The 24,465-nt window shown below is 49.1% G+C and overlaps 1 protein-coding gene across 25 annotated transcripts in view; it reads left to right on the top strand.

Moving 5' to 3' along the window:
• PPP6R3 (protein phosphatase 6 regulatory subunit 3) overlaps positions 1–24,465 on the top strand; it is a 1,519,855-nt gene that overhangs the window by 938,989 nt on the left and 556,401 nt on the right. For all 25 annotated transcript variants that reach the window (XR_014978878.1, XR_014978880.1, XR_014978879.1 and 22 more), the window contains one exon: positions 20,329–20,414. Coding sequence is in view for 20 of the 25 variants with exons in the window: in XM_085644788.1 (XP_085500914.1) it covers positions 20,329–20,414 (86 nt within the window). In the remaining 5 variants the exon portion in view is untranslated. The remainder of the gene's footprint in view (positions 1–20,328; positions 20,415–24,465) is intronic.

Here is a 24,465-nt window from a genome sequence, read left to right as displayed (position 1 = left end):
TCCCGACGTTAGTTTTGCACCATGCACCCGGACAACCGAATGCCGCTGGTGGTGCCGCTCCTGTGCTGATTGTTGGTCCCTGCAGTGCTTACCTTAACTCCAGGAGCTTACCTCCCACAACGGAGTTGCGTGCTCGTCAGCAGACCCTAACTGTTGGGCCACATTGGCTATTATTGGGCCCCTACACTCTGCACCTGGCTGCCACAGTGCCACTGGTGGTGCAACCAGAGTGCCCTCCTAGACCTTGGGGAACCTGGTTCCTAACCCCCAAAACTCACCTTCATGAGTAAAGTACTTGCCTCCAAAACCAATAACCATTTTTCTCCCATAGGATCCCATCTTATAAGATATTGGGCCTCTGACTTTCTGACCTTCAGTTAGGCTGGTCCTTCGACCGCCCTTACCACTGTGTGAAGCTATTAGGATCACATCATGTTTGCCTAATATCAATGAAATTGTGGAACGGGGTCACAGCCGACGAGCTCGGTTTGTGTGGCATCTGCGGGTACTTGAGAGCGGTTAGAAATGGATGGGGGTCTCTAGTTGGAAATGGTAGATACCTTTGTTCAAGTAGGGACCCTTATTCCTAGTCAGGGTAAGGGGGATCACTTGTAAAATAACCCCTGCTTATCCCTTTTGTAGCTTGGCACGATAAGACAGGCTTATCTCTGAGGCAGTGTAAAGTATTTCTGCGCACACACAATTTAGAAAAAGAAGTAATCTTTATCTAAACCAAACCAGACTAAACAACAAAAACCCACGCTACAGTAATAAAAAATAATTTCAAAAGGTAGAAACAGTTCTGTTCAAAGCAAATTTGCAGTTGCGACACAACACAAAGTACCTTGGATGCGTCAAAAATAAGAACAGCTGCAGGGAAGGTGATGCCTCGGTTCCTTACGCACAGGGAACGTGATGCGTCTGTACCTTACTCCAGGGGAGGTGATGTGTCAGTTCCTTACTGCCACGCAGGGGAGGTGATGGGTTGGTTACTTACTGAAGGGGAGGTGATGCGTGAGATTCTTACTCTGCGGGTAGGTGATGCGTCTGTTTCTTACTGCGGCCCCAGCGTCCTTGTATACTTGGCGCCCCTGTGTGATGTCCGGATTGGGGATGTGTCAAACGGCGCTTGCGTTGATTTCTTGAGCCGCGGTCCCACGATGCGTTGGTTCTTGCAGCCGCACAGCAGGGCCTGCTTTGAAATTGGTGCGGTGAGCTCGGCCTTCGTAGATCTGCACACTTGATGCGGCATGTAGGAGAGTAGGGTCTGCTTTCTATGTTCACCCCCACTTTTTGCTTTTGCTTTACTGGTTTTCGACTTAGATGTGGCTGTGGGCCTGCTAATCAGACCCACAGCCCTGCTGTTCTCTCTCTAAATTGATACTATGTACTTTATGCATAACCCATTTGGATAGGATCACCTTATTGGCCCCTGTACAGTGTACCTTAGGTACCCAGGGCATAGGTGTACCCTAGGCCTACCAGGGGCTGCAGCACGTATTATGCCACCCCTGGCCTGGCCTTCCATTATGACACGACTGGCTGATCACTCCGCTGGGGCAAGGTCGTGTAATCACTCCTTGCTTAGGTGTAGTATTCCTATACCTAACTTACATATAGACACGTGTACCTATCAGCCACTCCTATGGCAGGCCTTAACAATCCTGGAGGTAGAGTGCTTGGTAACATGTGAGATGGTGCTCTAGCATGAGCTGAGCCTGTCTGCAGCTTTCGGAACCATGTCCTTATAGCTGTTCTATGATATAGCCTACCATATACTCTTAAAGTGCCTTATAATCTTAAACGGTTATGGTAACTATGGTTTGGCTTTATCAAAACATGTCGTGTAAGGTGTCTAACACTTTGAAATAATACCCCCATCCCATTTCTGGGGATGAGGATATTATCCCTCCCTTCTAGAGGGAGAAGACATGTTGTACCCTACTTACCCAGTTAAAGTTAACCAGAGCCCCAGCATCACAAAATGGATGCTGCTGCCACGACGCAAGTCTGACCTCCTGCTGCTGGGAGTGATCCCGGCACGGGAGGCTTGGACAATAGGTTTCCTGCCTTGGGAGGTGCGAGCACCACCCCAGACAGGCCTTAGTGTATTGGGGCAGGGAGGGTTGAATGAAACGAGACACTGCCTGGGGCACACAAGGTGCTCCATGCATAGTCCAGTTCAAACCGGTGCTGGGGCACTCCAGCCCCAGTCCTGGCGCGAAACTGGACAAAGGGAAGGGGTTGTAACCACCCCCCTCCCAGGTCCCACCCATAAGGCGTGACCTAGCAGGCAACCCAGCCCCCCAGATTAGTATAAGAGTGGTAGCTGGGCCCCAGGAGATTAGATTATCCTGAACCTGCAACTTGAACAGAAACTCTGGACCTTCGACATTCAACGAAAGAAGAAGACTGAAGAATCTCCCTTGTGGCCAAGGAGTGGCTACCCTGTGCAAACAGGCACCATCAAGAGACTACCCTTTGCTTTGCTGAAGTTCTACGAGGGACCGACTGCAGAGCCCGACCAGAGCCTTGACTTCCAGACTTCTCTGACCCTGATCCACATCCACAGCCGAGCTGAGATCCGTGGAGGCGACGAGAGACGTGGGACCGGCTACCTGGGAAAAGTGGCGAGTATCTTCCAGCGCAGCTTCTGAGGCACCCTCGAAGTTGTACACCGGGGATTGAGAAGCCCCAACCCCAAGCACCATCTGCACCGAAGATCAGCCCCCCACACTCCACGAGTCCTGCGTGGGGCCCTTCTGCATTTTTCTGCTTGCCGCGTCTGTCCGGTTGCTTGCCCGTTGGCTAGCTGCCTTTGTGACGACACACCTTGATCTTCACTGCTGGTTTGGCTCCTCCAGACTGGCTCCCGCTTCTTTGCAAAAGAGAAGCACCCCAGACCTTCCTGGTCTGCTCCAGAAGCAAGTCCTCCGTTCTTCGTGGGTTCCGCTTGCCAAGGCTTGGTGAGTCCTAGTTCGACTTCGCCGCCGCCGACAGCAAGAGCCTTCGTGGGACAGCTCGCCTCCGGGTCCTGGTCGTCCTCGACGTCTCCTGGTACCCGTGCCTGCAGCAACAAGCTTCACCTTTCACCTGCAATCTTCACGACATCGCCTGGTTCCTTCCTGGTTCCACGTGGTCACTGACTAGTGACCTTGACTCTGTCCCTTCTGCTTGCAGGTATCCTCTCTTCTTGATCCCAGCCTTGTGATCCACCGGACACTCTTCACTGACTGCCTGTCAGCAACTTTCCTTCAGGCATCCATAGAAGTCCACGACGAAACCCGACGCAAGTTCACACCTATGCACCCGCAGCCCGTGGGCTAGGTAACTTGGGTACTTCGGTGCTCACAAGGGTAGTGACTATCCTAGGGTCTAGTTTCCGAGTCTCCACTCTCTAGCTGCTTCAGAAGTGTCCTTAAACTGTTCATTTCTAACTGCCAGTAATTCTATCGACTGTTACGCATTACGCGTGAGTGTTTCCACTCTGCACCTGAATCCCGTGGGCCTCCCACTTCCTAACTGTTGCTAGTGTAGTGTAGCCCCAGCGATTCCCTAGGCCTAGGCCTATCCTATTTCCGTGACAGTGGTCCTTATACCACTTCTTTAGTATATGGTTTGCGTGGCCCCTAGGGCCTAACTGTATTACTTACCTGTGTGACTTAATGTATGCTTAAATAAGACTGTTGTACTTACCTCGAATCTCATAAAGAGTGCTGAGGGTTTAACTAGAATAAATACACTTTATTTTATATATATATCTGTTGTGGTGTCCTTTCATTTGGTATTCAAGGGATTATATATGGTATCGCAGCTGGCTTCACATGCCATTCAGAGTTTAGCCTAAGACTGCTCTTGTCCATGCTACCACTAGGATAGCTGGTCTATAAGGTTGACTTTACAACCAATCACCATAAGGGTTGTTTGGACTGATATAAGGTGTACACTAGAACTAGTGACATCATACATCAGGCCAACTTCTCACACGGCATTCAGCAATTTCTCGAGCCGCAGGCAGGCGCTGCGTCTGTTTCTACCGCGATGCATCAGAACGGGAACAGACGTGCTGGACTTCTCCTTTTTGCATTACTTTTCCAGCTCCCAATGGCAGGAACAACCTCCAGAGGCCCAGAACAGCAGCAGGCACCTCTTGGCAGGTCAGAATTCTTAGCAAGGGAGTTAAGAGGAGCTGGGGGTGAAGTCTTTGTATGCCTGACACTTCAAAACAGGAGGCAAGCTCTACTTCAAGCCCTTGGAGATCTTACTCAAGCAGGGGACACAGCAAAGTCCTTTCCTAGGCAGAAACAGCTATTGCAGGCCAACCCCAGACAGCACACTGCAAAGGGGCTGTACTTCTCAGTTTCTCCGGCTCTTCTCCTTGGCAAACGTTCCTCTTGAATCTCAGAAATGATCTCTGAAGTCTTTTCTATCCCTGAGACTTCCCACAGGAAGCAAGCTCTACTTCAAGCCCTTGGAGAAAACTCTAACAGCAGGATGATAAAAGTACAGTCCAGTCCTTTCCCTGCCCAAGACAGAAGCAACCACTGCAGGCCAACCCCAACGGCACAGAAGCAGTACTCCTTCAGCTTTCCCGGTTCTCTTTCCTGGCAGGTTCCTTAGTTCAGCAGTAATCTAAAGTTCAGAGGTCTGGGTCCCACTTTTTATTGCACACATTCCTTTATCCTGTGACAGAGAAGCTCTTTGCCCAACCTTAACCAGTTCTGTCCTCTCTGGTGCTGCTTCCTGGCAGGAGAAGGAGACCGCATTGTATAAGGCAGGCAGGGCCTATTCAGGTGCAAGGGAAATCTCCTCCCACCACTCTAAATGCAGACCGGGCCTATTCAGGTGCTAGTGAGTATTCCTCCCCCTACTCTGAATGCAGCCCAGGTCTATTCAGCCCAGCCATGACTCATTCAGTAAAGGCAGGCCACACATCAACCCCCCCCAGGCCTCCCGGTGGCTGTCTGAGAGAAAGCACATCCCCAGCCCCTGTCACTCCAAAGCCAGACAGTCAATACACAAACCAGCAGAGGCACACAGGATTGCTAAGCAAGAGAATACCCACTTTATAAAAGTTGAATTTCAAACACACTATGTAAATCATCTTTCCTAAAAGATGCATTTTTATATTTGGATTTCAAGCATACTAAACTCCATCTTTCCATCTTGTCCCAATGCGAAGTTATATTTATAAGATGTTATAAATAAACTTCCATTCTATCCTGTGGGACAGATAGCCTTTCAATAGTGAAAAACGAAATTGGCAGTATTTCACTATTAGGACATGCCACACACATCAGGGCAAGTCCCACCTTTCTCAAACACAGCACCCTGCCCACAGGGGTACATTGGGCCTATCTTAGGGGTGTCTTACATGTAAGAGAAGAAAAGGTTAGGGCCTGGCAAGTGGGAGCACTTGCCAGGTCAACATGGCAGTACCAAACCGCACCCAGACACTGCAGTTGCAGGTCTGAGTTACATTTGCAGGCTGCTCACGTGGGTGGCACAATCAGTGCTGCAGGCCCACTAGCAGCATTTGATTTACAGACCCGGGGCGCACACAGTGCACTGTACTAGGGACTTACCAGTAAATCACATATGCCAATCATGGAATCACCAATCCATAAACACGATTTACAGGGAGAGCATATGCACTTTAGCACTGATCACCAGAGTCAAAACCAACAAACAGTCCAACACAGAAGGCCAAAAAGCAAAAGATCTGTTGATAAACCCACTTGAAAAGCCAGGTATAACAAGAGCCATGAATTGAGAACACATTACGTCATGGTCCACAAGTGTCTAGTTTAGTTTCATTTGCAGACATTCACTGCACGCTCCCACTGGTTCGACTGATCCCTTGGGTTCAAGGTTTACCTTTCTCTTGCTCTTATATCGAGAGGTCTACCTGTCACAGCAAGGTGTTGCATTGAACCTTTAAGGCTTGCATCTTAATGGTTGAAGATTGGGAAGGGCAATTAGAATGCCTTTAGTTTGCCTTTGAAGTGACAGATGTTATTTTAGCAGCCTGACCTCTTTCCAATAGGTCTGTTTATTCTGGTTTCAGATTTCCTAATGACTTGATGTGCTGAGGAACAGATTGAGATTCTTCAGGCCTGTTTTAGGATTTGCATTCCCTATGGCCAGTGAAGATGCTGTAAAAGGTTACATGTGGGTCCTCATTGTTTTCCTTTGTTTGATTAATAAACCCTCGTTGTTCAAATCCCAGTTTGTGATTCATTGTTTAAAAAAAAAACTGAGACACAAATTCTTTCCTTAGCCATTCATCATGCCTCGCTAGGTCTTAAATTCGATTCTAACCTTTTTTTTGTAACCTGTTGACTTTTTTTCAACAAATAAATATAGGTTACATGCCCATGGTACAAAAAGATACATTATATGGATAATTAAGCTCTGTGGTGACAGCTTTTCAGAGGGGAGTAGACTACCACAGGAACATTTACACCAAGATAACAAACTGACTGGTAATCCCACCGTAGAGGTATTCTGCCCATAACTGATCTTTATAAGACTAAGTTGATAATTTGTACTGAAGCCTCTTTTCTTCCATTCTTGAATCAATAACAAAGAGAACTCCAAGTAGGTGACTACCTGTTTCATGAACCTGCTGGCCTCAAATAAGGCTTATACCTGCCAGAAGATTACGATCTTTAACTGATCAGTTCAGCTCGTTTAGTTGTGCTGTGCTTTAGTTAACTAGCTGCCCAAAGGAATTGAGCTGCATTCCAGTGGAGCAAAAGCAGCTTCTTCAATGTTGTCTGCTTTTCCACGTGTTCGATATTTTCGGGCTGTGATAAAAGCTTTGGTCCACACCTACATCAAGCATTGTAGACCTGACTCCCAGGTTCATTGGAAGTTAATTTTGCCAGGATTGTTCTGCTGTATGTGTAAGTTTAATGGATTTCTCATATGCAGCTCTTTTTGGTACTGCTTTGGTAGGGATTCATAAGGTGATATATTCGCACAAAGTCCTTTTAGAAAAACGTGATGTTCGAGGCATATGAGCTGCAGATTACACACTGTGCATAGATCGCCATCTGGTGTTGGGCCCGGATGTTTGCAGTTGTTTTTCTTCTTGGAAAGTCTTTGGAAGTCACGAGGTATGTGACTCCTCCTTTGGATCGTATTGCGCATGGGCTTCGGTTCCATCCTCAGATTGTTTTTTTCCGCCATCTGGCTCGGATGTGATCTTCGCGCTCCGATTCCGAACCGTCTTCAGTTCTTCTGATCGGCGCGCAATCCTTCCCCTTCCGCGTTATTGTTTCTATCACGATCTCCACACTCGACGCTCTCACTGTTCGAAGTTCTCGATTCCGGTCGTCGACGAAGGCCTTCGGGCCTACCTGAGCTCCGGTCCTGGCTGATGGAAAGGACTCCATTTAAGAAGTGTCCTTGATGTGGGTCAAAGTTTCCCCACACCGATCTCCAAGAGGTGTGCAACCTCTGCCTCTCCCCAGAACACGAGGCACGAGACTGTCAGGCTTGCAAGTCCTTCCGGTCGAAAAAGACCATTCTGGACCGAAGGGCGAGGAGAACCATGGCACACTCGTCGACAGCAATCCCCGATGACATCTTCGGAGAAGGCGTCGATACCATGGGGTTTAACCAACTGCTCCATAGGGCCGCACACTACCACGGAGTTGATCTCCGTACAGACCCCGTGGAAGACTTCCTCCTCGATACCTTTGACACTACACACAGGGCCACTTCCATTCTGCCCATGCTTAAAGGAGTTATCAAGCATGTGCCAGGGGTCTTTAAAGACCCGGCCAGGGTCATCAACCCTCGAATCGAGAAGAAGTATAAGGCCGCCCATCCAGACCCCACCTACATCAGAGGGCCTGCGCCACTAGACTCTCTAGTAGTCTCCACCGCAAGGACGCGCGCAAACTGCCAGGCATCAGGCGACACACCGCCACCTGATAAAGAGTCCAAACTCCTCGACGCCTCTGGCAAGCGAACTGCACCCCAGGCTGCCAACATATGGCGTATTGAAAACACCCAAGCGCTTTTGGCAAGATATGACTGGGCACATTATTACGAACTAGAAGCCATAATGCAACACCTCCCTGACAAATACAAGAATAGAGCCAACGAACTAATCCAGGAGGGTAAAATCATCACCAACACATCCATTCGCTGCACCCTTGATGTAGCTGACACCGCCTCTAGGGCAATTAACACCAGCATCCTCCTTTGTAGGCATGCCTGGCTATGAATTTTGGGTTTCAAACCCGAGGTGCAGGCTTCTATTCTCAACCATCTGTTTGGCCCAAACGTTGACGTTGCCCTGGAAAAAATGAAAAAGGACACTGATACGGCGAAGTCTATGGCAGCCCTACAGTCGCACCCTCCCAGGCGCTCCTTTCACCACTCTTCCTTTCGAAGCACCTCTAGAGGCTACTCCTCCGACAGCGCCTCCACTTCCTATAAAGCCCCTACCCAATCCACCTTCACTAGGGGTTACCAGAGAGGCGGCTACAGGGGTAACAACAATAAAGGCAGAGGCAAAACTAACACCTCCCGCTCTACCTCCACCCCTGCCCAATGACTTCCCTCCACTCCCCCCAGACCATCCCACTCCAGTCGGGAGCAGACTCCACAATTTCCTTCCTGTCTGGACTACTATCACCTCAGACAAATGGGTAACACAAATTATTCGGTCAGGCTACTGCCTCGAACTAACATCTACCCCCCAAACATTCCACCCAAACAACGCCCAATGTCACAGGAACATTTGTCACTTCTGAAGCAGGAGGTAATCTCCCTCCTACAAAAGAGTGCGCTAGAACTAGTTCCTGCTCACCAACAAAATATGGGAGTTTACTCCCTATATTTTCTCATACCAAAAAGGGACGATACTCTAAGGCCCATCCTGGACCTCAGACCCCTGAATCACTATATACACTAAAACCATTTCCACATGGTCACACTCCAGCAGGTACTTCCCCTGCTCTCCCAAAACGACTTCCTTGCCACCCTAGACCTCAAGGACGCCTATTTCCACATTCCTGTTCACAAGGCTCACAGGAAATTTCTCAGATTTGTAGTGGACGGTCAACACTATCAATTCAAAGTGCTCCCATTCGGAGTCACAACAGCACCACGGGTGTTTACCAAGTGCCTAGCGGTAGTGGCAGCACACCTACAAAGACAACACATCCCCGTCTTCCTATACCTAGACGACTTTCTCATAAAAGCCAGCTCATACAACCAGTGTGTGCAACACACTCACGCCATTATCCAACTACTTCAAAAACTGGGCTTCACAGTAAACCATGCAAAGTCCCATCTGCAACCGTCCCACATAAAACAAAACCTCGGTGCCACCATAAACACCTAAAAAGCGCTAGCCTATCCCAGTCCTGCCAGGATAGCAAGTATTCAGGCCCTACGTGCCAAGTTTCAACCGGAACACTCTCTTCCAGCTCGAGTGTTCATGCAACTTATAGGAATGTTGGCCTCTTGCATACTCATAGTACCTCACGCAAGACTCCAGATGCGTCCTCCAAGAGTGGTTAGCACGACAATGGAACCAGGCCCAGGGTCAATTGACAGATCTGGTGTTGGTAGACGGTCGTGCCCATCGCTCTCTGCAGTGGTGGACCACCAAAAACCTTTCCAAAGGGTGATCGTTCCTGGATCCGATTCCTCAGATAGTACTGACAGCGAACGCATCGCTCTCCGGCTGGGGAGCTCGCCTACTACATCACACCATGCAGGGCAGGTGGAGACCTCAACAAAAGCTACTCCACATCAACCATCTGGAGTTACTAGCCATATTCTTAGCCCTAAAGGCTTTTCAAACACATGTCTCAGGCAAGACCGTCCTAGTCCGCACAGACAATATGACAGCCATGTACTATATTCAGAAACAAGGCGGCACACACTCTCCGCAGCTCTCTCAGCTAGCACAGAGCATATGGAGATGGGCCATACCCCAAAACATCTTTTTCCTAGCCCAACATGTCCCAGGAGTCCAAAACACTATGGCCGATCTGCTGAGCAGACAAACACAACAGATCCACGAGTGGGAACTCCACCCATAAGTTCTTCAGCCCTACTTTCAAATGTGAGGGCATCCACAGATAGACCTCTTCGCCATCCACGAAAACGCAAAATACCCAAACTTCGCCGCCAGGTATCCACACCCATTGTCCAAAGGCAATGCGATATGGATGAACTGGTCAGGCAGATTTGCGTACGCTTTTCCGCCTCTTCCACTCATTCCATTAGTGGTGCGCAAACTACAGCAACACTCCCTCACTCTCATCCTAGTAGCTCCAACTTGGGCCAGACAACCGTGGTACACCACACTGCTGGAACTCTCTGTAGTACCACACCAAAAGTTACACCTCTTTCCACGCCTCCTAACCCAGAACCATGGAGGGATCAGGCACCCGGACCCAGCGCAGCTCAACCTTGTGATCTGGCCCCTGAAATCCTAGAATTCGGTTATCTTAATCCTCCCCCTGACTGTATGAACGTCATTAGAGAAGCTAGACGACCTACCACTATAGCTTGCTACGCAGCCAAATGGAAACGTTTCGTGATCTACTGTCACAACAATAACCTCAATCCCCTAGATGTGTCCATTCAACACATCATAGGCTATTTACTTCACCTACAAAGATGCAACCTAGCCTACACGTCTATTAGACTGCACCTGGCGGCCATAGCAGCTTATCTACAAAACGGGCATCATTTATCACTCTTTAGAGTACCTGCCATAAAAGCCTTCATGGAAGGCATCAAAAGAATAATTCCCCACAGAGTGCCACCCTCACCTGTGTGGAACCTAAACATCGTTCTCACATGACTAATGGGGGCCTCCCTTTGAACCTCTACACAAATGTGAACTTCAATTCCTAACATGGAAATCTGCTTTTCTTGTAGCCATTACTTCCCTCAGAAGGGTCAGTGAGATACAAGCACTCACCATTCAAGAACCCTTTCTGTAAATGCACCATAACAAGGTTTATCTGAAAGAAACACGTTAGTTAGATTCCTCACCTTAGAATATCCCCAGGCGTCAGACTGGATCCGGAAGATTTTTCGTCAGCAATACCCCTTGCGTGTCGCTAGGCGTCGTCTGCGGCTCCGCGTCCGTCGTCGGCGTCGTGCGCCGGAATGACGTCATCGGAGTACTTAGACGCCGCCCTCGCGCGCTGACGTCAGTTCTTCTTTTTTACGCGCCAGTAAGCACAGATCCGGGAGAGCTACCCCTTTAGTCACTTTTTGACTAACTTTTTCGATCCTTTTTGATCTTGTTTCGACTCCGGTGCCGGTAGGATGCCTGGTTTTAAAGCCTGTGCTGACTGTAACCGCCTGATGTCGGTTACAGACCATCACCGCCGGTGCCTTTACTGCTTGGGCCTCGACCACGACGTGGAGTCGTGTTCGGACTGCAAGGCCCTGACCTCGAAGGCTAGACGGGAGCGGTCCCGTAAGCTTCTCGAGATTCGCCACTCGGCTCCGCGCGCCTCTCGATCCCGGTCCAGGAGGAGGTCCAAGGATCGGTCGCGGAGCCGCAGCCGACGTCACCATCGGTCGTCGGGATCCAAGTCTTCGGGTAAGTCGAAGCATTCCAAGAAGTCCAAGAGGCGACACCGCTCTTCGGACTTCCCTCGCCGGACGCGCGACTCGGCCGAGGGTCAGGGTGGTTCCACCCCTGCGGCTCCGGCGGAGCCGCAGGCGCCGCGCAAGTCCCCATACCCGCCGGTCCCTGGGACTGACGCGACGCCGGCGGAGGTCAGTGCCTTCCTCTCGGCCATGAGGAGCCTGGCTCCGCCGTCGACGCCCGCTGGCGCGCCTTCGGGCCCCGCGGACCCGACAGGGCTGCTTTGCCTGCCGGTGGCTCCGGCCCCGTCGACGGCTCCGGCCTCGACGCCGCAAGCGCCCGAGGGACCCGTTCCCGAGTCGACGCCGGTCGACCTCGTCACGCCTCCTCCGCCGGCGTCGACACCGGTACCACCCCCGACTCCGCTCGACGTCGAGCCCCAGTTCAGTCCCGCTCCGGGCCCGGCGCCGCTACGGCGTCGATGGACGCCGCGTTCGGCGCCGCTAGAGACACATTATGTCTACCGCCCGGCTCCGTACCTTCCTCCTGTATACCAGGATTCGGATGATGGGGACAACTGGGAGGGATCCGAGGATCCTATGGCCGCTCAGGCTCAAATGTCACAGGACTGGGCAGATGAACTGGGGGAGGCCAGTGGCCTGGATACCTCTCCGGACACTGGATTCGTCTCTCCTCCGACTGTGGCTTCGGAGGAGGGCGCAGCTTTCTCTGTGGTGTTGCGCAAGGCGGCCGCAGCCCTTTGGCTCGAGCTACCTGCCGTGGCTGTGAGGACTAACGTCCTCACTGAGGTGCTTTAGTCTGCAGCAAGCCTCTGCTGCAATTCAATGAGGCCCTCATTGACGTTCTGCAGGGCACCTGGTCCACGCCCTCCACAGTTCCTCCTGTGGACAGGAAAGTCGCCAGGCGCCACCGCCCTGCTCCGGGCGACCCCAGTTTTCTGTCCCAACACCCTAACCCCGAGAGCCTGGTTATCCAGGCCTATAACTCCCAATGCTCCTTCCCGACCGCTCCGCCGGACCGGGATTCCAAGAGACTGGAACAGTTTGGCAAGAAGCTGTTCTCTTCCCTCAGTTTGGGCCTGCGGTCTTTGAACACCGTCTGTCTCTTGGACCGTTATTCCCACTCTCTGTGGGATGCGGTGGAGGACGTGCTGCCCCTGTGTCCGGTGGAGGTCCGGACACGACTTACCCAGGCTCTGGCCGATGGGAGGGATGCAGTACGACACGCTATCCGATGTGGGCTTGACACCACGGACTCGCTGGGTAGGGCAATTTCTACCACAGTGGCACTTAGACGTCACGCCTGGCTGCGGTCCACATCATTTTCGGGCGATGTCCAGAGCACTCTCATGGACATGCCCTTTGATGGCACTCGCCTTTTTGGCGAGAAAGCGGACAGTGCGCTGAATCGCTTTAAGGACTTCCGGGCTACGGCCAAGTCCTTGGGCCTCTCGGCCCCGCGGTCGCAAACTTCCGCCTTTCGCCCATTTCGTGGCCAAGGAAGGGGTGCCTCCTCACGTACGCCTAGCCACCAGCCGCAGAACCAACCTGCGCGCGGTCGCGGACGTGGTTTCCGCCGAGGCGGTACTGGAGGACGACTAGGTCAGCCCACATCCACCCCGGCAGCATCCGCCTCAAAGCCTTCCTAGTCCGAGCTTTCAGGCCCATTCCATGCCAGTGGGCGGCAGAGTTCGCCATCACCTGCTCCACTGGCGGTCCATCACATCGGACAGGTGGGTGCTGCAAATCGTCTGAAGGGGCTACTCCCTCCCCTTCGAGATGACCCCTACAGCCATGCCAATGCAGCACCACCGGATCTCGGGGGATCATTTGAATCTTCTCCACGAGGAAGTTTCGGCCTTCTTGGCCAAGGGGGCCGTCGAGCGCGTTCCGAGCCCAGAAGTAGGTCGTGGTTGTTATTCCCACTACTTTCTGGTGCCCAAGAAGGGCAAAGGGGGCCTGCGCCCTATCTTGGACCTCCGGAACGTCAATGCCTTCCTCCGGAAGGAAAGGTTCAAAATGTTAACTTTGGCTCAGGTTCTAGCTGCCCTAGACCCTGGAGACAGGATGGTAGCGTTGGACTTGCAGGACGCATATTTCCACATCCCCGTCCTGCCGGCCCACCGGCGTTACCTGCGGTTCACGGTGGGCCAAGAGCACTTTCAGTTTACCGTGCTCCCCTTCGGCCTCACCAGTGCCCCTCGGGTGTTCACGAAAGTGATGGCGGTGGTCGCAGCTCATCTGCGCAGATCTGGGGTTCCAGTCTTCCCCTATCTCGACGACTGGTTGTTGAAGGCGGGCTCGCCCCAGACAGTCGTCTCCCACCTCCAGACTACGGCGGATCTCCTGCATTTGCTGGAATTTTCCATCAACGTGCCGAAGTCACACTTGAGTCCCTCTCAGAAGCTCCTCTTCATCGGAGCAGTTCTCGATTCGGCGCAGTTCCGGGTCTATCCACCGGAACAGCGGGTCCGGGATATTCAGGCTCTGATTCCTATCTTTCGGCCTCTATCCTGGGTTTCGGTCAGGCTAGTGTTGCGGCTTCTGGGGCTGATGGCCTCCTGCATCCTACTAGTGCATCACGCCAGGCGGCGCATGCGGGCTCTGCAGTGGGACCTGAAGTTTCAGTGGGCCCAGCATCACGGCAACCTGTCCGACCATGTCTTGATCTCGGAGGGCACTGCACAGCAGTTGCAGTGGTGGCTCACGGACCGCGATTGGGTCATGGGCAGAAGCCTCTCCCTTCCCCAACCGGAGCATGTCGTAGTGACGGATGCGTCCCTCCTGGGATGGGGTGGCCATATGGGAGAGGCGGAGATCAGAGGCCTCTGGTCTCCGGCGGAGTCTCGTCTCCACATCAACCTGTTGCAGCTGAGAGCGATCCGACTTGCACTGAAAGCCTTCCTTCCCTCTGTCAGGGGAAGTGTCGTGCAGGTGTTCACGGACAACACCACCGCCATGTGGTATTGCAACAAACAGGGCGGGGTGGGGTCGTGGACCCTTTGTCAGGAGGCTCTGCGCCTCTGGACATGGCTGGAACACCAGGGCGTCACCCTAGTGGTTCAACATCTGGCGGGCTCTCTGAACGCCAGAGCAGACGAACTCAGCCGTCGGTGCATGATGGATCACGAATGGCGTCTGAACTCCGAAGTGGCGCAAGGTCTCTTTCAGCAGTGGGGAGAGCCTTGGTTAGATCTATTCGCCACCGAAGAGAACGCGCAATGTCAGCAGTTCTGCGCGTTGGAATTTCCAAGGCGGCACTCGCTCGGCGACGCTTTTCGTCACGAGTGGAGTTGCGGTCTGTTGTACGCCTTTCCGCCTATACCACTTCTGCCCAGAGTGCTGAAGAAGATCAGGCACGACCGGGCCCAAGTCATCTTGGTGGCTCCGGATTGGGCACGAAGGTACTGGTATCCCGAGCTACTCAGTATGTTGACCGATCCTCCGATACGTCTGCCCCTTCGGGAGGATCTTCTGTCGCAGCAGCAGGGGACGGTCCTCCACCCGAACCTGTCCAGCCTCCACCTCCATGCGTGGAGATTGAGCGGCGGCAGTTGATGCCATTTGACTTGCCTCCTGAAGTCTGTGATATCATTCTGGCAGCCAGGCGTCCCTCCACAAAGACGGTATACGCCTGCCGGTGGAACAAATTTGTGGCATGGTGCACAGCAAAGGCTGTGGATCCCCTTTCCGCCCCTCTTTCTGAGGTTCTACTGTTTCTTCTTTCTTTGGCCCGGCAGGGCTCTGCCCTGGGCACCCTGAAAGGTTATCTTGCTGCCATCTCTGCCTTCTTGCGGCTTCCTGATCAGCCTTCTCTTTTCAAGTCCCCTGTAGTTACACGCTTTCTAAAAGGCATTACTCACACGTTCCCTCCTGTCCCTTTTGTAATGCCTCAGTGGGACTTGAATCTTGTCTTGACATTCCTGATGTGCGCTCCCTTCGAGCCTCTTCACAATTGTCCTCTTCGTCTTCTGACTCTTAAGACTGCTTTTCTGGTGGCCATCACCTCGGCTAGACGGGTGAGTGAGCTCCAGGCTTTATCTTCAAAGCCTCCTTTTCTGTCTGTTCATCCGGACAAGGTTGTCCTTCGGCCTCGTCCCTCCTTTCTTCCGAAAGTGGTGACTCCATTTCATCTTAGGCAGTCTGTCACCTTGCCCACCTTCTTTCCGCCTCCGCATCCTTCCAAAGAGGAAGAGAGGCTCCACCGTCTGGACCCAAAACGTGCGCTCTCCTTTTATTTGGACCGCACAAAGCAGTTCCGGGTGGACGACCAACTTTTCGTTGGATACGTGGGTGCTAAGAAGGGGAAAGCTGTGCACAAACGGACCATCTCTCGGTGGGTCGTTTTGTGCATCAAAATTTGTTACTCCTTGGCAAAAAAGGACCCTCCTGTTGGGCTGCGCGCCCATTCCACTCGGGCCACAGCGGCTACTACTGCATTGGGACGGGGTGTCCCTTTGCAGGACATCTGTCAGGCGGCGACGTGGGCTTCGCTACACACGTTTGCCAGGCATTATTGCCTTGACAGCCAAGTCCGAAAGGGGTTGGCTTGTTTGGCCGTTCTGTCCTCCAGGACTTTCTGGTGTGATCTTGGTTCGCAGACCCACCACCGGGGATGGTATTGCTTGGGTATCTATTCTAAGGTGAGGAATCTAACTAACGTGTTTCTTTCAGATGAACAAGTTACTTACCTTCGGTAACGATGTATCTGTAAGAAACATTAGTTAGTTAGATTCCTCACCGACCCACCCATCCCCCCCGTTCTGCGAACTGACATCTAGGGTTAAGGTTATCCTTTTCAGGCCCCTAGATTTTATTTTTGGCACCAGTGTCGGTCTTTGCATGGCTCTGCGTTCCTGGCGCGGAAAGCTATGTACAAGAACTGACGTCAGCGCGCGAGGGCGGCGTCTAAGTACTCCGACGTCATTCCGGCGCCGACGACGGACGCGGAGCCGCAGACGACGCCTAGCGACGCGCAAGGGGTATTGCTGACGAAAAATCTTCCGGATCCAGTCTGACGCCTGGGGATATTCTAAGGTGAGGAATCTAACTAATGTTTCTTACAGATATATCGTTACCGAAGGTAAGTAACTTGTTCTTCTCCGCACTAATCTAAAATTCCTCCCTAAAGTCATTTCTCCCTTTAACCTAAACCAATCTGTGGAACTGCCCGTATTCTTCTCGCAGCCACAAACCATTGCAGAAAGGGCTCTCCACACACTAGACGTCAAACGAGCCTTACTCTACTACATCGTGAGAACACAACCCTTTCGTAAGACCAAACAGCTGTTCATGTCTTTCTCACCACCACACAAAGGCAACCACATCTGCTAGGTGGATTGGTAAATGCATGCAGATTTGCTACCACAAAGCAAATCGCACGCTATCTGTTCCCCCTAAAGCCCACCCTACACGTAAGATAGGGGCTTCCATGGCATTCTTAGGGAACATCCCCTTAGATGATAACTGCAAAGCAGCTACATGGTCTACACCGCACACTTTCACTAAACACTATTGTGTAGATTTGCAAACTAAGCAACAAGCTAGTGTGGGCCAGGCTGTACTCAAAACATTGTTTCAAACTACTGCAACAGATACTGGTGGTCGCCGCTAGGAGCGAGTACTGCTATATAATCTATGCACAGTGTGTAATCTGCAGCACATATGCCTCGAACGGCAAATGCTACTTACCAGTATGCATCTGTTCTTGGCATGTAGAGCTGCAGATTTATACACGTCCACCCGCCTCTCTGGCTACCCTTATATGTTCCAGTTTATCTTATTTAGATACAGCACACGTGGGCATCTTCACTGCGTATTACTACGCGCCATCATTTCCCTGCTGGCGAAAAACAATCTGAGGATGGAGCCGAAGCTCATGCGCAATACTATCCAAAGGAGGAGTCACATACCTCGTGACTTCCAAAGACGAAAAACAACTGCAAACATCCGGGCCCAACACCAGATGGCGATCTATGCACAGTGTGTAGATCTGCAGCTCTACATGCCAAGGACAGATGCATACTGGTAAGTAGCATTTGCCTTACTTTTGGTGACTATCTTTCTGGTGAATACTTTGTGTTCCTGCACATTACTCACTACTGTCTTTTCTTCCGATTCTAATGATTGGGACTTCTACGTTTTTCCCATTTAAGGTTAAACGTTACATGGCAGTGTACCAAAGGAGCAAAACTAAGTCATTATAGTGGTTTTGTCTCCTCATCCAAAGGGGCATGGAACAGCTGATTGAAACTGATGCCAGCATTCAGACTGGAATCTTGTAATGCCTCATCAAAGCAGGTGGGGGGACTGAAGTAGCAGTGGCACTGCTTGAAGTCATCTGCCAGCTCTGGGGATGTATTGCAAAAAAGTCCAGATCTCTTCAGCTGCCTGAAGGAGAATTGTATGGTGAGGAATCTGCAGAAATGTAGAGAATCCACCAGAAAGATCTTTCTTCAACAAAATTCTACTTATTTATTTGGGATCCTTTCCTTCCATCTTGTCCATATCACACAGTCTTAGGGTTCATCCCTTCTATTGACCCTTCGGAGCATTTGACAGCATTAGCTATTCTTATTAGCTGGTTCATACTGAAATGCTATAAGTATTGAAGACTCTTCAACCTCAATGAAATCTTTAGATATAAACTTCTTCCCCAAACTTTATTATGAAATTAGCTAGTGTTGACAAATGCATATTGAAATGCTTCATTTGTGGCAAACTCATTAGGTAGACTTCAAACTCCTTGTGTAGGTGGAATGAATCATATACGACAGCATGCAACTTTTTGTCTTTCAGGTATCAACTTTACCGCATCCAAACCATCTGTAAACTTAGATAAATCTTTATCAACATCTTATTTTCTATTCACAAGGCAACTAAAATTTGAAACTCGTGGTATTCAAAGTGTGCTCCTTAAAATAATGCTTCCCTCCTCAACTTCACTTATTGAGTTCGTGATTGTCCTTTATTCTGCCAGCTGGATTATTGAGGCACCTTCTTCCAGGGTTTTGTCTTGCAAACATCTTGGTCATGGTCTGCAAACCTGCACTCTGACCTTTTTTTAGCTACGGTGCAGGCTGTCTCCCAAAACAAGCAGTCAGTATGCCCTGCTTCTTAGTGCTCACCAGGAACAGCGGCACATATGTCAAAGATATTGCACTGAGCAGAATTAAAGGCCCCTCTGAGAATTTCAAGATAACCAAAACGTTCCCACGTTTCAGGGCATATGAGTTACAACAGCCTTTGGAGCTATGTTGGTACCCGCTGAGCATTGGTGCAGTGAGTAAGGCCACTGACCCGTGTGTCATTTGTTGGTATATTTATTCTTTTTAGCTTGTAACTTAGGGTTCTCTCCCATGAGTTCAGTGTGACCTTTGATCCAAGCATGACCCCGCATTTGATCCCATGAGGCTGGATAATCTGTTGCCACTTGCGTCCCACACCTAAAATACTAGGAGCCTGATGTACATTCGTGCATCTATTATCCACTTTGTGTGTGGATCTGTTACACACTGGCTAAATAACGCTTGGATAATGAGATGACTGCATGATATTTTAAACACTAGCTGTTACAGGTACTTTTGTCACGCCAGGTCACTTGCCCTGGCTTATAGATGATGGTATCTCTTGGGTTAGAGACCTCATAGTTTGTGTGTGTAGTGCAGTGCACAGGTTTCATTGTTTAAACTACCAATATTCTAATACAGATGTATTTTCATTTCTGTGTTGCTTCTCATTTTTTAGGATTCTAGAAGTGGATAATCTCCAGTGTATAGAAGGGTTGGCTAACTATCACTTGATCTTGCATGGAATGTGCGCTGATTATTAACTCCTGCTCAGTATAGATGATGAGTACAAGAATCTTAGAGGTCTGGATGAAATCTGCACGTTTTGTGAAGCAGATGAAAAATGTTGACCTAAAATGGACACTGGCTCAGTAAATGCCTCTGTCGCGTTATTTTTTTGCCATATCACAGGGCCCCTCTTATTAAAGGATTGGGTTATGGCTCCCTGGTGATATTTTTAACGGTTTCTGTTATAAGATCCCATTAAGACTAAGACTAAAGTGGATAACAAAGTTCTCCTTCCCACGGCAAGCTTAAGCCCACCTGATGGTGAGCCCCTCACCAGGTGAGGACCCGACGATGAAGCATGCCATATGATTAGCATGTGGGCGAGGGTTCTATAAGAACATGCACTGTGCTTGGTGAACACTAAGGATCAGGGCATAGTGACTGCTTATTTTGAGATAAACCCTCCACTTTTGGTTTATGTATAGAGGTTCGAGTAAACGGAATACCTTTCCCACATAAATACTCCCCTCTCACTGGTTTTTGGTACCCTGCTACAGCCACATTATCACTACTTTCTGTCCGTGTTAAAATGTAACATAAGTTGACTATTTAGTAGGAACATGAAAATATATCTAACTGAAATAAGAAATTTCCAGCAGAAATAATGCTTGAGTTACAGTAAAATCTTTAGTTAGCTTATACTGCCATTATTAAGCTTGCGTGTGGTGGTGGTGAGAATAACCTCCTGCTTTTTTATTTGCTTTATTGATTTAATGTGGATTTCTTCTAGAAATCATACCTATTAAAAATGCATTTCTTATTTTAGTATCTGGTAATTTAGTGTGGTAGCTATAAATAAAACAATAGTTTTAAATATACCATTTGCTTTACATTCATTTTTCGAATTTGGTTTGCCTTTTCCACATAATAGAGCTGCCAGAGGAAGTCCGAGAGCGATGGGAGACGTTTTGCGCAGGTCCTTTGGGTGAAACCAACAAAAAGAACACCGTGGACCGAGTAAGTTCCCAGCGGGTGGGAATATAATCATTTCTTTTCTCTATTTAATGCGGTCATTGTGATTTGATACTTTTTAAAATTATTCCTACTTTGCAATTTAACATAATAAAATAAATGTTGTGAATGTTTGGTGGAAAGTACATTGTTGACAAATTATCTGCATGCTTACGTTTTTTACATGTTAACACTTACAGCATACTACAACAAACAAGTGAAAAGCATTTGCAATGCAATAGGTCTCACATTTGCAAGAGTTTAAGCTATTGGCATTGTAAATAACAATGCCTTTTATTTGTTTTTAAAATCAACACATAAATAAAAGGCAATGTCATTTACAGTGGCAATAGCTCAAACTCGCATAAATTCGAGACCTATTGCAGCAAATGCTTATCACTGCAAGCATGTCGAGTGACACAATTAAAATAAAAATTTATGTAAAGTTACAGGCAAGCAACAGTAGGTACCACACTATAAAGTATTATTTAATATTGATTGAGTCGCTCTACAATCAGCAATATTAATACATTGTAGAGAAATAAAGTGCCATTCGTGTGGGATACTGCAATTGAGAGAAATTAGATGTCAAAACATACAGGTTGTGTATTCTGCTTATATATTTGTATCATTCTGCTTAAAGTAGTTCAATGCCAGCATGTCCTAATTGTGAATCGCTGACTGAGGCTAACTGAAATATAGCCAAAGCCACTGGAATTATGCAGCAACAGGGGGCTTATTTATGCGGTAGGGTTGACTAAATTAAGTAGTAAGAAATGGCAAATCATGCAGCATGTGGTACATTCTGTGATAGTGTTCATTATTTTCTAATTTTTATACTTAAGTGTCTAGACCTAGTTCTGCATCAGTATGGTTGGTTTAGCTCCCAAATATAATAATAAGCAAAATAAAGGTAACCAGTGAAGCTATGCAAAGGGCTTTGTGCAGCAACATGTTTCTGCGTTTTTAGTAACTTTTGGACTGTTTGTGTGTAAAAGATGAAATCCTTCCAACACGAGTCCTGTTTACTACACACCCAAAAGCTCCGGCGCAAAATCCCTGCACGATCACGGTCCACACATGACATTTACTGTAATGTTGCCTACCTTCAGGGCGCTTAGTTTGTAACATCGTGCAGTTGGTTCGTTCCCCTAAACATGAAGGTTCGAGGGTGGATCACTGTCAGTGACATGGCATTTAGTGAGTTAATTCCTATTACGCAGGGGAACTGGTTTTGCAGGATGACCAGTGATTTAATTTTAATTACGCAGGTTTCTGTACTTTCATTCCTGCTCTCTCTGTAGAGCAGCCCACTTCCCCCCACGGTATTTTATGTGCCAGAGAAACACCGCCCACTACGCATGCTGTGCACCCTCTCCTGCTGTGAGTCAGGTGGGCAGGGTGCAGTAGTCCAGGGCTCTCGTGACCAGAAAGTTGAAATTGGTAAATAAGGGTCCGTCAGGGGCAGAATACAAGTTCCTGTTAAGATGCAATAGTAATTGGAGGGGTGACAGAAAGTAAACACACAGACTGGGCTGCTGTAGGTCTCCTGGGAATGGTATTTGTGAATGTTGTACTCCCTCTGGACTCTCCCACGCCTGGAGTTTGGAGCTCCAACCAACTCCGGTTCACCGCACACCACTACCCCGGGTTTTATCGGCTGCTCTCCGCTCCCTACCTGTGATACAAGCGGTACCAGGGTCTGCTCCACGGAGCGGGTGTTGATTTCCAGCCCAGAGTCCATGGTGATGCTGGAGGAGGAAGACTAGGAGACCCCACTGCTGCTGCACGGTGAAGTGGCCATGTCGCCTCTGCACCGCCCTGTACTGCTCCCCGGTGGCCTTCCTGTGTCTCCCAGCGCTCTGCCCTGGCCTCCCTCTGGGAGTAAGCCAGCCTCTCCTCTTTGCAGCATGTGCAGCCGGATTAGCGAGTGACACGCACTGCAGCCGGCCACTGTTGGAGGAAGCAGCGCCGCTGCTGAGCAATGTGCGCCTGAAAGAAAATAGTGCTCACAGACTATATAACTCCCACCGTGTAAAATGCCCAGTTGTTATGGGCGGTCACAAAAGGAGACAGGGTGGTAACAAGGAGGGACTAAAAAGCCTCACATTGAATCAGAAGCCAGCGTTTACCAAGGACAATGACACCAGCCAAAGAAAAATATGGGCGGAGAGTGGGCAAGGCTTCCACAGCACCTCTACAGCATACCTTGCAAAGCGAGCAGCGAATACGCACTGCAAAGCTAGGCTCGACCTAAAAACTAGAGCCCATTATTCTCACTGTGCTCTGTGTTCACTTGCTTACTCAGGATGAGGATTGGTGTCAAATGAGGGATATGGAGCATTGATCAGCAGAACTTAACAGATGACAGCAATTGAAGACACTGGTCGTGGAGGGTAGTGGGGCTGGGAACAGGACCCTTCTTTAAAATACTGCTATTTTTGACACAATAACAGTCTGGCATAACCAAGAGGGCAAATGCAAAACTTGATAAAATGTAAATTTAGGTGCCACCAAACTACTCGGTCAGATGTTATGTTAAAATATTCTTATATAACGCCTATCACCACTGGTCTCTAAGCGCTGACACGGAAAGAACATAACCTACTATCACTTAGATCACTAGCCATCCGCCATTACTTAGGATGAAGATGTAGTCTTTTTAAACAGATATGTCTTCAGGTTCTTCCTGAAGGACAGCAGCTGCGGGTCTACCTTCAGGCTAGCCGGTAACTCATTCCACAATTGCGGAATAAGTACAGATAGCGGCCTGCCTCCTTTAGATTTTAACTTAAATCTGGGTTGGATAAGATTGGAGGCCATACCTGAGATGTAGTTATCATTTTCAGCTACCCAAATTTACTGAAAATCACATTGAGGAAAAACATTTTTTTTAATAACCCTAAGCTTTAAAGTCAAATCTACAGGGGAAATGTAGCTTCTCCAGCATTGGATATTTCATAGATTTACATGCTTGAATATTCTTAATGCTGGGGCCCCAAACCTTTTATAATAGCTATAAACAGTGTTACAATGGTGAACGGCCCAGCAATGTTTGTTAAGAAGTGTATAAAAATCATTTGAAATAACCCAAACTTAAGGCAGCGAGGTGAATGGGATGAGTTCCTTACTCCTAGTGGCTACCAAATTTCCAATTTCTTTTGCATGTTGTGGTTGAGTGAATCTCTGAAAAAGGGTCTGCTCTTTATTTTCTTTTACTGGATGTAGGATTCTACTTGGCCTAGCTGGATTTCAGCCAGTCCTGGCTTCACTTTCAACCATGAGTTTTGTCTGAGTTAAAACTTCAATATTTTTGGGCCTATTGGAACATCTTCACCTGCTACCATGACAGAGAAAGATAGATCTCTCTTCAAATACTGTTCAGTCTAAAGACAAAAGATATTTGTAGCTGATGTTCCCAATCAGTGCATTTATTGTTTTTGTCCATCACACACCTCTCTGTGGTATCTGCAAGACATTCCCCTTCCAAGAGGGAAAGGAGGCTGGCCTATATCTTAAATGGGGAATTTCCCCCCGTAAAGGGGATGCTCACGTTTGAGATGGTATGGTGCAGAGTGCTCCGCCAAGCACTTTCCAAAGGTGGAACACAAAATTAATCATGTGAAGTACCCTCAGTTGATATTGACCACTGAAGCACCTGCAACAGCCTCTACAAAGGACTAGACAAAGCCATCAGAAAAGATGTTGAAAAAGGCAGAGAACTAGTTGTTAAACAAAATTGGATGAAAATCAAGCTCTGCAGTGCCTCTTCTAGCAGTCATCAACAATGACCTTAAATCAGCCATTGTCGCTTTGCAGGTGTAAGGAAAGGTCTTAGATCTCCCCTGGACCAAGGAATGTACCGACACTTTCCCAGGGAGAGGATATCAGCACTTCCTAAGGTGGGCAAACTTTCAACACGCCCCCAAAGGCAAGGCAAAAGAAAACATCACATGCGTCTCCTCTAGACCAAGGAAACACACACAATACTTCTCTAGAGTGAGATATACTTTGCACATCACTTGCCAGGAGTAGAACACCTTCCTATAACACAATT

Source organism: Triturus cristatus, chromosome 3_1 (assembly GCF_964204655.1).
Source record: "Triturus cristatus chromosome 3_1, aTriCri1.1, whole genome shotgun sequence".
Taxonomy (NCBI): domain Eukaryota; kingdom Metazoa; phylum Chordata; class Amphibia; order Caudata; family Salamandridae; genus Triturus; species Triturus cristatus.
The sequence above is the reverse complement of the archived record's forward strand: the minus strand, read 5'-3'. Positions and strand labels throughout refer to the sequence as shown.